The 14,284-nt window shown below is 37.4% G+C and overlaps 1 protein-coding gene across 9 annotated transcripts in view; it reads left to right on the forward strand.

Moving 5' to 3' along the window:
- Positions 1-8,107, forward strand: part of TUT4 (terminal uridylyl transferase 4) — a 149,778-nt gene extending 141,671 nt beyond the window's left edge. For 4 of the 9 annotated variants that reach the window (XM_082667510.1, XM_082667511.1, XM_082667512.1 and 1 more), the window contains 3 exons: positions 1,781-2,228; positions 5,968-6,126; positions 7,628-8,107. In XM_082667510.1, the coding sequence (XP_082523636.1) occupies positions 1,781-2,228; positions 5,968-6,126; positions 7,628-7,716 (696 nt within the window). In that variant the 3' untranslated portion in view covers positions 7,717-8,107. Of the gene's footprint in view, positions 1-1,780; positions 2,229-5,967; positions 6,127-7,538 lie in introns of all 9 variants that reach the window. The other 5 variants (XM_082667514.1, XM_082667516.1, XM_082667517.1 and 2 more) reach the window with 2 other exon arrangements.
- Positions 8,108-14,284: the final 6,177 nt, after the last annotated feature.

Raw genomic sequence — 14,284 nt, forward strand, 5'->3', positions numbered from 1 at the left:
AAAATATTACCCACAGTTGACAACCCCTATGCATTCCTCTTGGATGCTGTTCCCATCTTAAAGCCTTCCTACCATCCCTTCCTTGCTACTAAAATGTATCTTCTATTCTGAATTTGGTGTTTATATTTTTGACATATATTGTTGTAGTTAATCTTCATAAAAACCTCTGATGTAGATTCTATTATTATTTATACCTTACGGGTGAAGAAGCTGAGATTTAAGTTTCTTGCATGAGGTCAACAGGCACTTGGAACCAGAACTTGTATCCTTAGGTTCTGTCTCCAAAACCTGTGCTCTAATCACTTTCCTGTGGTGCCCCTGACTTTCATCTTCTGCTTCTAGCACTCACTTTTTTCTCACCTGAGATTTGGGTAAGAGTCTGACTAATGAACATTGCTATTTGGAGGTCTCACAAAGCACTGCAGCTTCAACATGTCTAGAATGTAGCTTATATTTCTTTCCAACTCCCCAGGTTTGCCTCTTCCTCCTGTGTTCTCCATCTCATTGAATGATCCTGCTATCTATCTAGTTTCCTGAACTACTACTCCTCCCTCAGCCTCCACATCCAGTCAGTCACAAGGTCCTGTTGTTTCTATCTGTAAAAAATAGCTTACAACCATTTGCTTCCCTAGCCTAGGCAACCATTTCAGATTCCAATTACTTTTTTTTTAAAGGACATGTATTTTTGTACCTATAACCTTTAATTATGTTGTTCCCTCTAACTGAATCTTCCCTTTTCCTTATCTCTACCCTTTTATCAGACTGTTTTCTATTTATCTTGAGTCTCAGCTTAAAGGTCACTTCCTTCAGGAAGATTTCCACTTTCCTTCATCTTATCTTCCCTCCTTCTCCCAAAGTGGGTTTAGGTGTTCCTGCTCTGGGATTTCATTGTATATTATACAGTGTTTATCATAGTAATTATTATACTGTATTGTGATTGCTTATGTAAACTTTATCTGTTCCTCCTCTTTTCCCCCATTGACTTTAAGCTTTATGAGGGCATGCATGTTAGTATTATATTTTAATACCTAGAACAATGCCCAGTACATAATTTTTTTAATTCTTTTTTTTTCTTTTTTATAAAATTACTTTTTTTATTTATTTAGTTTTTGGTTGCATTGGGTCTTCATTGCTGCCGGCAGGCTTTCTCTATTTGCGGCAAGCCGGGGCCACTCTTCGTTGTGGTGCTTGGGCTTCTCATTGCGGTGGCTTCTCTTGTTGTGGAGCATGGGCTCTAGGTGCGTGGGCTTCAGTAGTTGTGGCACACGGACTCAGTAGTTGTGGCTCATGGGCTTAGTTGCTCCATGGCATGTGGGATCTTCCTGGACCAGGGCTCTAACCCGTGTCCCCTGCATTGGCAGGTAGATTCTTAACCACTGCACCACCAGGGAAGTCCCCCCAATACTTAATTGACACTCAGTAAATGCTTGTTGAGGAGCTGAATGAAAGTGACTCTGAGATATTTAGATGTAAATTTCTAGTTAAAATTGGAATTGTGGGTTCTACATGATGGGTATGATGTCTGGGCTCTCTTCTTTGGGCAGTGAAAAGGTTTACGAGATAAAACCTCTGTGAGAGAGGGTTTGAGAACTTTGGGAAAAACTCTGCCTTCATATAAAATGAGGTTCTGTTATTATTTGTTACTATGTATATCATAGAGTTCTATTTATAATATTCTAGTAAAATAACTCCATAGTTTTATATTTTGATAATCTCTGCTTTTATAAAATTAAGATGTTTGTAAATTAATTTTAAAATGTCTTTTTTTTTTTCTTTGCAGTCTGATTCACCATCTTATTCTCCTCAGCCCCAGCCATTTACACAGAACTCTTCCCAATCCACTGCCATTACCCAGCCTCCATCTCAGCCAGGATCCCAACCCAAGCTTGGCCCACCTCAGCAGGGGGCCCAGCCCCCCCATCAGGTCCAGATGCCTATGTATAACTTTCCTCAGTCACCACCAGCTCAGTATTCTCCCATGCACAATATGGGATTGTTGCCAATGCACCCCCTCCAGATCCCTGCCCCATCCTGGCCTATTCACGGCCCAGTGATCCATTCTGCACCAGGCAGCGCCCCCAGCAATATTGGCCTGAACGATCCCAGCATCATCTTTGCACAGCCTGCTGCCAGACCTGTGGCAATCCCTAGCTCCTCTCATGATGGACACTGGCCTCGTACTGTGGCTCCAAATTCCCTGGTGAACAATGGTACAGTGGGAAATTCGGGTAACCCTTACTTTTCTTCTTTTGTATCTGTCTGTCTGTAGAAAGGTTGGATGATTGGTATTATTGGTTGAACCTGGGAAATAAATGTGAGTAAAAAGATGGCAAGCAGTATTTGTGCAGGGGCAGTATAACATTAGACAAAGAGTATAGGCTGTGGATTCAGACTGCCTGGATATGAATCCTGGCTCTGCCATTTATTATGTGGCATTGGGCAGTTGCGTAATCTGTGCATGGGTTTCATCTGTAAAATAGGTGAATTAATAGCACCTAACTCACAGGGATGTTGTGAATATTAAATGAGGTAATAAACATAAATTTTAGTTATTATTTTGTTATTATTTTAAATTTTCGCTGCAGTCTTGCTTGGTGTAGGTATTACTAGCATTCATTTTACAGTTGAGGAAATTGAAGGGTTAAGTAACTATCATCCTATCATAATCATAGTGATCCAAGATTTAAACCAGTTTCTTTCTTCAAAACCTGTAATCTTTGCCCTAGACCCTTAACTATCTTTTAGTAAGGAGCAATTTTTTGTTTGTTTGTTTTGTTTTGTTTTTTTCTGTTTTGGTGGTACGCGGGCCTCTCACTGTTGTGGCCTCTTGCGCAGGCTCAGCGGCCATGGCTCACGGGCCCAGCCGCTTTGCGGCATGTGGAATCTTCCCGGACCGGGGCACAAACCCGTGTCCCCTGCGTCGGCAGGCGGACTCTCAACCACTGCGCCACCAGGAAGCCCATAAATTAACTTCTTTTGTTTGTTTTATTTTTAATATTTATTTACTTCTCTGGCTATGTGAGGTCTTAGTTGTAGCATGCGGGCTCTTTTAGTTGCGGCATGCGGGATCTAGTTCCCTGACCAGGGATCGAACCCGGGCCCCCTACATTGGGAGCGTGGAGTCTTAACCACTGGACCACAAGGGAAGTCCCCTTATAGTAAGGAGCAATTTTTAAAAAAGAAAAAGATTAGTAGCACTTTGTAGCTTAAGAAAGAATAGTTTTTTTTTTAACTGATATCTAAGTAATACATATTCTTTGTAGAGCATTTGAAAAAGAAAATCATATATAATCTCAATTCCTAGACAGAACTGCTCAGAAATATTTTGGTGTATTACCATCCAGTCATTTTTTAATCTTTGCATATTTAAAAATAGTTGATAAATTCCATTCATGTAGTTTTATATGTAGATTTTTTCTTACTAGGGAAAATTTGAAATGTACACAAAAGGAGAGATTAAAGTATAATGACCCCCCCATTACCCAGATTTAACAGTTATCAGTATTTTCTATTTACTCTTTGTGATTCTTCTGTAATTTTTGTCTGTGATTCTTTTCCTTATTAACTGCTTGGTTATCCTGAAATATTGTTTGTATAGGAAATGCAGACTAAAAGCTTGATTCTTTCCCTTTATCAATTTTCAAAATAATTTTAGTGATAATTTTAAGCAAATATATATTATTTCTTAAAGCGCTGAGACCTCTTTGGAATAATACAGGTAATATATTTTGCTGAGCAGAAATTCCAGAATGTGGGAACTCATTTAAATTTCCAGGAACAAAGGATATATGTCATACATGGCCATTCTAATGTGGCCTCTGCTTCTCTCATTCAACAAATATTTATTGTGTGCATGCCACGATATGCATCTTGATAGTCACTGAGTTATATAACCATGAAGACAGGCCCAGTGCTTTGCCTTTTGATATATCGACTCAGTTTTAACTCCTTCTCCCTGCCTCCTTGATCTCTGTTTCAGCCTTAATGAACTAATTAATTAACATCCTACAAACACACCGTACTCTTACCCCTGATTGCTTACCTAAGTTGTTCCCTCTGCCTGGAATATCCTCTCCATTAACTCTCCTGCTCACTCTCACCTCCTTCTCCTTTGCTCCAAAGCTTGGCTAACTTACTCATCCTCCGTTTTAAAATTTAGATCACTTTCTTCAGGAAGTCTTTAATTCCTGTTGATCCTGTCTTCCAGTTGTGTTAGGTATCATTTCTCTCCTTCATGTTTCCTTAATATCCATATTATAACACTTGTCTTCCTGTGTTGAAATCGCCTGTCTACTTGTCTGCATAATGCATTAGACTGAACTTTTAGAGGTTATGAATTGTTTCTTGCCTGTCATTGTCTCCCTGGTGTCCAGTATAGTGCCTGATGTAGATACATTATTTGTATAATGTATTATTATTATGTAATAAAGTGTTACACAGCAAATATTATTTGTTGGATAGGTGCGCAACTCCTAGTTAATATTACAGCTAAAGTTAACATTGTGTTAAAAATGGAGAGACCGGATGGGGATATATTAAAATGATACTAGTGGTTGTATTAGAGTAGGAGGTTGTATGAGTAGTTTTTACCCCATTTTTCAGATTATCTTTAATGATAATTTTTCAGACTATCTTTAATTGTATTATGAAAATACTTGGTTGGGAAAAATGGCCAAGAGAGATTGAAGGATATTCTAAAAGATACCCTTTTATGTTAAAACATTTCTCAATTGGTCAATACCTCAATACTGTATACCCAGTCTTATTTTTTGTAAACTCTGAGCTCTGCAGCTTTAGCTCTTAGTTGTAACTTGGCTTTATGAACTTGCAGTGAACCAGCTGCTTTGTTTACCTGGTTACCTCCTGAGAAGACTGAGCTTGGTAGGAGTGTGGCTAGGAGTGTGGTTTCAGTTTTCTTGCTCCCTACTCCTCCCTATCCTGTACCTCCTAACTTCCTGCTAGGAAGTTTAGTGAATAAGGATAGTGTCTTTTAGATTATTTCCTGCCACATTGTGATCCTGAATGAGAAAAGCCACCAGAAATGATCCAGAAGATTCAGGGGTTACTGTGCTTTGAAAGACGTACTTAAAGATAGATCTTAAAGGGAAGTAGATTGGTGGGAGTGGTTTGCCATAGAAAGAATAGAACTCATATTTTTTGAGTTCCTGCTTAATATGACATAATTTGTGTAGGCTACTTTATTTTTGTTATCTTATTTAATCCTCATAACAACCTGGGGTTCATAATTAAACCTTAGTAATTTTTGTAACTGGTATTTGAACTTAGACCTATTTGGCTCCAATGCCCAAGTTTTCAGCTATTTCACCACAATGCCTCAGCTTCTAATAGGATCTCCTTCCAGGCCAAGATATAATTGATTCTGGTGTAGTTGGCATTGCCTTTAGGATAAGATGTTAAGCTCCTTAGTGATGTACTAAGGTTCTTTGAAATATAGATCCTACCTACCTGTCCAGCCTTTTCTCTTACCGCTGCCTTCCTTTACCTCTGTCTCTGTATTGCCAATCGTCTTGCAGCTTCCCAAACTTGCTGTATTTTCCGGCTTCCTGGCTTTTGAGCATACTATTCCTTCTGTCTAAAATGTCCTCCTTGTCCCATTTTGCATAACTTGTTCTTTGTCCTTTAACACTCAATTTAGTCCATCATTTTAGGAAAACCTTCTCTGTCCTTGAACAATTGGGTTAGTCCTCACTTTAGACACCTTCCACCGCTCTGTTATAGCAATTACCACATATTATTGTGTATGTCTTCTTAAATGTTTCCTTTATGAATAATTTGAGAACAATTACAGTGTTTTTATTCCTTAAAAAATTTTTTTTGGTATCCTCTGCATTTAGCATATTTCTTGGTCAGTAGTAGATACTCAATAAATCTTTGTGGAATGAAGGAATATTTGAATGAACAAAGTGATGTTTTAAAATATGTCTTTCCTTTATTGTTGAAATGCAGAGCCAGGATTTCCAGGACTAAATCCTCCAATTCCTTGGGAACATGCACCACGACCCCATTTCCCTCTTGTCCCAGCTTCGTGGCCTTATGGTTTGCATCAGAACTTCATGCATCAGGGAAATGCCAGATTTCAGCCCAACAAACCTTTCTATACTCAAGGTACCATTGCTTACGTATTTGTCACAGGCTGGGTGGGTTTTGTTCTGGGACAAGGAGCCTTTGTAAAGGCCAGGCTCTTGGAGTGAAAATTTATGAATTCAGTAAATATTTATTGAGAGAGCGTACTGTGTGTCAGACTGCGCTGGGTGCTTATTGCTCAAGCAAGAATTAAATAAAACCCTTGCACTTAATGCATATTTTATTAGGAAAGCCAGACCTGTGAAATAGACAAGAATAGGAGCTTAGAGGAATCAGTTAACTTTGCCCTAGCAGAGAGAGCAGAATATAGACACCAGGGATCAAATTGCACAAGATTTTGACATTCAAACTAGATCTTGAAAGAGATATGGGATTTTTTTCCTAGAGATCATGTAGAGATTAGAGAGGAGGAGTGTTCTTAGCTGAGGCCATAATACATGCAAAGTCACTAGTTTTGCCTCAGTGAAAGCTTTTTTCACTGAAAAAAGTGATCCATATTATACTGAACTTTTTTCACTGAAACTTTTTTCCTATAGGGAAAAAAGAGAAAAGAGAAAATAATAGGACTAGATGAGGTAAATGGAAAAATGTATAGGTGATGAGGCTAGAGGAGGTAGGCTGAGGCCATATTATGAAGGAGTTTGGACTTAGTAAGTGGTGGGGATCCAGTAGAAGTTTTTGAGTTGAGTAGTGACAGTCAAATTTGTTTAGTAAAACTAAGACTTGAATGACATTAGAATTGATTATATTCTCTTGGTACTAATGTACCAATAATGGCTTTGATCTAAGTAATGAATAGCATTTTATCTAACCTACTTGCCTCAGCAGTATCTCAGTTCAAATAAGGAATGTCTGAATCTGGCCTTCAGCACTTCGTTAACTTAGGAGTTAAGAAAACTAGAGTCAGAGTTAATACAGTTAAACTAGGAGTTCAAGAAAGTAAAGAAAGGCACTCTGGGAATGTTGACTAAATAAAATAACTTCTCAGGGGAAGCCCCTGGTATGATTATCAGGCTTGATACACTTAAGACTTCGTAAACTATCCATTGCACTTGGTGGGGCATTGCTGTATTATAGAATGGCAGAACCTTAACTATGACTGGTTTATTCTGAGCAAAGAACTAGGGCTGAGGGAAATTACTATTGGTCATACAAGCCCTTTTGGGGGAGGAGGAGAGTCTGAAGTTCTTCCCTGGTGGATTTTTTCCCCTTAATTCCTCCCCTCCATCTCTCTTGTCTCCTCTATTTTCTTTCACATACCCACATTTTCCTTCCCTCCTCCTCCTTCTCTCCCCACTAAATGTTTTGACATGCTTCATCTCTTCTTTACTATATAAATAGAAAAAAAGAGAACTAGCTACAGTTAATTCTAAGAGGTTGTCAGATAAATAGGCACAAGCCTTTCAGTTTCCTGTCTGTGTTGTGTCCAACAGACAGATGTGCCACCCGTCGGTGTAGAGAGCGTTGTCCCCACCCACCAAGAGGAAACGTGTCGGAGTAATGCGAGTCCATTTTCTTTCAGCTGCTCTACCGATGCACAGCAACCAGCCAATCCTGCTGTCTCAAGGGTATCCGTACCTCAATGTCAGTTACATTCAGCAGAAAAAGTGACATTTAATGGAAAGCAAAACAAATCAGGTCCTGATTTAAAATTTTAACACGTTTAGATAGCTTATTTAAATTCTAAGACTGTTTTTAAAGACTGTATTATTTGTATATAAATATGAACTATAGTTTTTACTAGTATCACCGAATTGAGTGATACAAATTTCATCTATTTTATTACCCTATTTTTAAGGGAATTTTATGTTTTGTTTAACCTTGATGAATTGTATAAAGAGAGAATTTAAAAATTACATTCTTTATTTTCTATTAGCTGTATTCATACTTTGGTTGCTTCAGACTTTATATATATTGTTCTTAAGAATTAGGAAAGACTTTCATGTGTTTTAAATTTGTCACTTCTATTCTTTACAGAACCTTGTAGTGCCAAAAACTTTTTAAAAGGAAAAAAAATAATAAAAACTTCAACATGAAGATTTAGAATTTTTTTCTTTTACATTCTTGTATATTGAAAATATTCCAACTTGAACAGAAATTTGCTTTTGTCTGTATTTGAAGTAATTCTATTTTAAGTTAATAAATCTTTTTGACAAGAGTCAAATTTTGTTAATTCATCTGGTTGTTTAGATGATAGGAATATAATGTAACAATTCAGAGATTTGTTTTACTCTCATTGAATAGAGTATTCTAAATCATAGACTTAGTTTTAGAAAAAGATCTAAGAATCTTTTCATGTTATTTTATTGGATCTTCACAACACCCATATGAGGTTGATAGAAGCAGATGCTATCTCATTTTATCATTGGGAAAACTGAGGTGCAAAACAAAATGAATTCTAAAGTTAGCACAGTTATGTGTTGGAAATAGAATTGAATCAGATCTTTTGAAGTAGAGTTTAGTGGAGGGAAGGTAATTCTTATTTACTGAGGAACTAACATGTGCCAGACTATCCATTCTGAGTCCTGTACTACTGCCTGGAAGGTATACTTGTGAGGATGGTGTTTACCAATAATGCCTTGTGATCAGTGATTATAGTTGGATTTCAAACTTGTGTTGTTGGTGGGAGATTTTGTAGCTGTTTTTGGTACTATACATTGAGGTGAGGTCATCTTGTCTAAACAACGCAGAGATTTGCCAGGGATTTTAGACCAAATCATACTATAGATTTATTTGGAAATCTGCAGAATAAGTAAATACAAATGTCTTTTAAGAACAGTATGTTATCTTTGTTCTGCTTCCTCAGATATGCATTCCTTAAATATGAGAGCACTTGGGCTTTTGCCATATTTTCCAAAATGGAAGGAAGATGCTTGAAATCTATTGCAGGAGGTTGAAGACTTTCCTGTGGTGTTTATAGCCCTGGAAAGACATTTGTTAAATGTTAAGATCAAGTGTGTTTACTGTTAGTTTTTCATATTAAAGCTTCAGCATCCCATGGTGATCATTTTGTAATGTAGAGAAATATTGAATCACTATGCTGTGCACCTGGAACTAACACAGCGTTGTTGATCAATTATACTTCAATTAAAAAAAAAAAAAGCTTCAGTCAGCATCCCACTAAGTGGTGAAGTTCAGCTTATTTGTTTTGTTAATGAGATAACCTGGCCCAACATATACTTTTCTGTTAAACTGTTACTTGGAGAATTCAAGATTTTCTTTTAAAGTCAGTGTTCTATGTATTTCATTTCCTTTCAGGTCTTAGAGAATAGGGTATTCATTTTACTGTTCTACTTTTGTATATATTTGAAATATTCATTAAAAAGAAAACAATCTGGGAATTCCCTGGTGGTCCAGTGGTTGGGACTCTGCGCTCTCATTGCCGAGGGCCTGGGTTCGATCCCTGGTCGGGGAACTAAAATCCCACAAGCCATGCGGCGTGGCCAAAAACAAAACAAAACAATCTGCCAATCTGCAGCAAGAGACTGCCCCCAGTTCAGTCTTCCTTCCCAAAGGAAGGCAGTATACCACCTGGCAAAAGGTATTTATGGGGCAATAAACTCCAGTAACCTAGGTTTTATTTGTATAACAGTGTTCTATATAGTAATTTTTAGCATCTCATTTATTCCTCCTTCAGTAATTGCCAGTGTTCAATAACTGCAAAACTGTTCCAACCTGAAAAATAGAAAACTCTTAGTTTGTATTGATAATTTATGTAGTAGCTGAGTTTCATAAGTTTACAAATTTTTCATATAAATTACAAACTTAAGTTTTTGATTATGAATTCAAATTCATTGTAGATCAATTGAAAAGTATAAAATTAAATTATCAATCTTCTGCAGAGAACACACACACTTAAGATCACATTGCTTTGAGATGTTTTGTGTAATGTTTAATCACTTGGAGAGATTAATATATTCCCTTGCCACTAAAGATTATTTAAAAATATGAATACTAATGATATACTATGTAATTTACTAATTCAGTTCCCTACAGATGGACATTTTTGCTATTTCCAGTTCTTCTCTACATAAAAATATATGTAAAATGATGATAGGATAAGGCTATTTTTGTGTGTATTTGATTATAGTCATCCCTCAGAATCCGCAGAGAATTGGTTCCAGGATCTGTGGCAGATACGAAAATCTATGGATGCTCAAATACCATAGTTGGCCCTCCATATCCATGGTTCCACATCTGCAGATTCAGCCAACTTTGGATCATGTAGGATAGTAATATTTATTGGAAAAAACCCTGCATACAAGTGGACTCATGCAGTTCAAACCTGTGTTATTCAAAGGTCAACTGTATTCTATTATGGTGAATTCTTATAAATGGGATTATTACATAAAAAGGATAAAAGTTCTAAGGTTCCTGCTACATATTGCCAAATTGCTGTATTGCCAAAAAGTGGTTACCAATTTGCAGTTCCAAGAAACAATCTGTAAACTGTGTTGGTAAGCTTATAAAAAAAGCTCTAGGGGGCTTCCCTGGTGGCGCAGTGGTTGAGAGTCCGCCTGACGATGCAGGGGACACGGGTTCTCGTGCCCCGGTCCAGGAAGATCCCACATGCCGTGGAGCGGCTGGGCCCGTGAGCCATGGCCGCTGAGCCTGCGCATCCCGGAGCCTGTGCTCCGCAATAGGAGAGGCCACAACAGTGAGAGTCCTGCGTACCGCAAAAAAAAAAAAAAAAAAAAAAAAAAAAGGCTCTAAACTCCAAACAACTCAATTTTTCCTTGTAAAGGATAATTTAACTTTATTGTTTGTTTATTACCAAAAAAAGCATTAAGTAAAAGAACAAAGTATAAAGATCACTCGAAAACCCATAAACCAGAAATTAATACTATTAATATCTAGTGAACTTCATTTTTTCAAACCATCTCTTAAAATATATACATTATATACATATATGTACACATATATACAGATACACACACAGGAAAAGTTTTACAAAAGTGGGTTTATATGCTATATTTAGTACGTCTGGCAAATTAATTTTACTTGGATTTAACAAAAAAATGTAAAAGTGAAGAAATGTTCAACTTAAAAATTTTTTCTACAAGAGAATCTAGTTCTAAAAGACTCCTTCAAAATTAAGGACAATTACAGAAAACATTAAAGAGGCTGGAGTAATTTTTTTCTAGCTTCTTGTATGTTTTAGACATAGTATATGACTCCTGTCATAAAAAATGAAACCAGGACACTTAAAAGAGTTCCCCTACTTCCTGGTTATATTATTCATATATAGACAATGTTCAGATATTTCATTTGTCTTATGATAATTTCCCATTTTTATTTTCTATTTTTTTTTTTTTTTTTGCGGTACGCGGGCCTCTCACTGTTGCGGCCTCTCCTGTTGCGGAGCACAGGCTCTGGATGCGCAGGCTCAGCAGCCATGGCTCATGTGGGATTTTCCTGGACCGGGGCACGAACCCGTGTCCCCTGCATCGGCAGGTGGACTCTCAACCACTGTGCCACTAGGGAAGCCCAATTTCCCATTTTTAATTTAAAATTTCTAAAATGTTTACTACCATTTCTTTTACCGCTTCTTTTTTTCCTGAGTCCTTAATTTGATTCATTTCTTGCTGAGTAAATTTCATTATCAGGCAGTTTTTTCCCAAGTGGTTGTATGCTTTTAAGCACTTGCATACTTGAGAATGTCTATTCCCTTTATATTTTAAGGACAACTTTGGCTGGGTGTAAAGTTCCTGGCACACTTTGTTTTCCTGACCTTTGGAGCCTTTTGCTTCTCTGCCTTAATGAAGACCTGAGATCATCCTGATCTTTTCCCTCACTATACATGGCTTGATTTCTCTGCTTGGATGCCTATATAATTCTTTTATCTTTTAAATCAAGGCGATTTTTCTTCTATTTGAATTTTTAAAGTTTGATTTGCTCAATTTTGTTTATCAGCAATGTCAATTATACACATGCAGGATTTCTTTTCATGTCTTCTTGATTATCTCTATACCTTTTTATTATTTTCCATTTTTTCCCCCTCCAGCCTATTTTCTCTATGCCTTGTCTATTTTGTATTTTGGGTTTTCTAATAAGACTTTCAGTTTCCCAATTTTCAAATCTTTGTTTCTTAAATTCTGCCATGCTTAATTTCCATCTCTTATCTTTTAATCTCTTTGAACCTGTATTCTTGCATTTTAAAAAACAGGTTATTTTATCTTTTTTGTCTGTGGAAACTTGTTAACTTTTGGCTGGGAGTGGCCAGCATCTGTGATCATTCTTTTCTGATTAATGCTTATTTAAACTTAGGTCAGTCTACCAAAAATAATGGAAAGGGGCTAGAGGAATGAACTTTAAGTTGGGTTGTTATATTGGAAGCCTCTCACCAAATCCATTATTTCCTTTGCCCCTGAGAACACATATCTCTTCATTCCTTAGTATTAACAGGTCATTGTGCCCTATGGCAAAGCTTTTAAAGTAGTATAATTCATATTGTGGGAAGTGTAATCAATTTAGTGGTTTGCACCCGATAGTAAAACTGATACTGCATAAGAAATATCAGAATGTATTTTGCACAGGGAATACGAATTTTTTCCTGAAATTTGTTTTAGTGCAGAATATGTATGAGTTCAGAGGTAAGATGTAAAATGTGTCTCTTAATATAGGCTAGTCAAAAGTTGTAAAGCTATATAGTTCCAAGGCCTCACTCATCCAGTAGGCTAGCACATAGTTGACAGAAATGGTCCTTCAGCAAAGTCTGTACTAAATTCATCTCCTCTACAATTCTGTAATTTATCAAAATGATCTCTAGAGAGAGGTTTGACACGTCCCACTCTTAAGTATGCTTTAAGTTTATAGTTTATGCTTGGGGAGGTTTATTTCTGGTATTAAAAATTATTGGGGGGCTTCCCTGGTGGCGCAGTGGGTGAGAGTCCGCCTGCCGATGCAGGGGACACGGGTTCGTGCCCCGGTCCGGGAAGATCCCACATGCTGTGGAGCGGCTGGGCCCATGAGCCATGGCCGCTGAGCCTGTGCGTCCGGAGCCTGTGCTCTGCAACGGGAGAGGCCACCACAGTGAGAGGCCTGCGTACCGCAAAAAAAAATTATTGGGGTTTTGGGGTGGGTTTCTAAATTTTTATAGTTTAATAATAAAGTATACTTTTAAAATTTTATTTTAACAGTATACTGGATGATGACTTGGTTGGTCCAAAGGTCATTCAGCCAGCATACATTTCTTTCCATTTAGAACACTTTGATAAAGAAGTAACTGCTAGGACTCTATAGCAGATACAAATAGAGGTGCTTATATTTAATTTTTAAAGGCAGTCCTATATATAGTTGTATGATGAACCATAATAGCTCTTATGGACAACATTAGCTCAGATATTATCAGGAGAGCAATCAGTGAAGAACATGAAATCTCAAATATGATCCCAAAATGCTTTAATATTGATGCAAAAGTCCTTAAGTTCAACAGCAAGCAATAGGATGTTTATCCTATGACCAAATATAACTTCCCAAGAAACTGGATCCTGTGAGGCAGCTGGTCTTCACAATTCTTGCCAAGGACAGAGCTGCAGGAAATCATTTGATCATTTTTTCCTTTTTAAAGGAGGAAAGGTAAGAACAGGTAGACAAAACTCTTCTAGCAAAGACCCCAACACCCTCTTGATTATCAATACCCGTGGACACTATTCAGTCCTTATTTTACTTCTGTGTCCTTAGCTTCTAAACCCACTCTATTTCCTCTACCTTTCTGAATGATTCATTTCAGTTTTCAATCGGTGTTTGCACTTCTTCCTCAACAGTGTTGGTGTTGCCTATGATTCTATTACTGGCTTTTCTTACATATACATACATCTCCCTGGGCACTGCATTCAATTCTACACCTTCCACAATTACCTCAATTCAGGGTTGGATCACTGTGCTTTTATTTACGATGTATGGGCTTTATCTACATATACCTTAGCTGTCTCAAATTAAACTTCAAGTTAAACTGAATGCATCATTTTCACTACCACCACAACCCTCACTACCTTACCTACCCCTCTAAAACCTGGTCTCTTCCTGCTGTATTTTCTGGTTATGTGAATGGTGCTGTTGTCCAGCAATTCAGGTTAAAACCCTGAGTGGCATTAGATACTTTTCTCTCCATCAAATTTTTTCAACCTAGTTGCCGTACTACTACTGTCTAGATTTGATAATGTCAATGCCCGTAGTA

Source organism: Grampus griseus, assembly GCF_964374135.1.
Source record: "Grampus griseus genome assembly, chromosome: 1".
In the NCBI taxonomy this organism is placed as follows: Eukaryota; Metazoa; Chordata; class Mammalia; order Artiodactyla; family Delphinidae; genus Grampus; species Grampus griseus.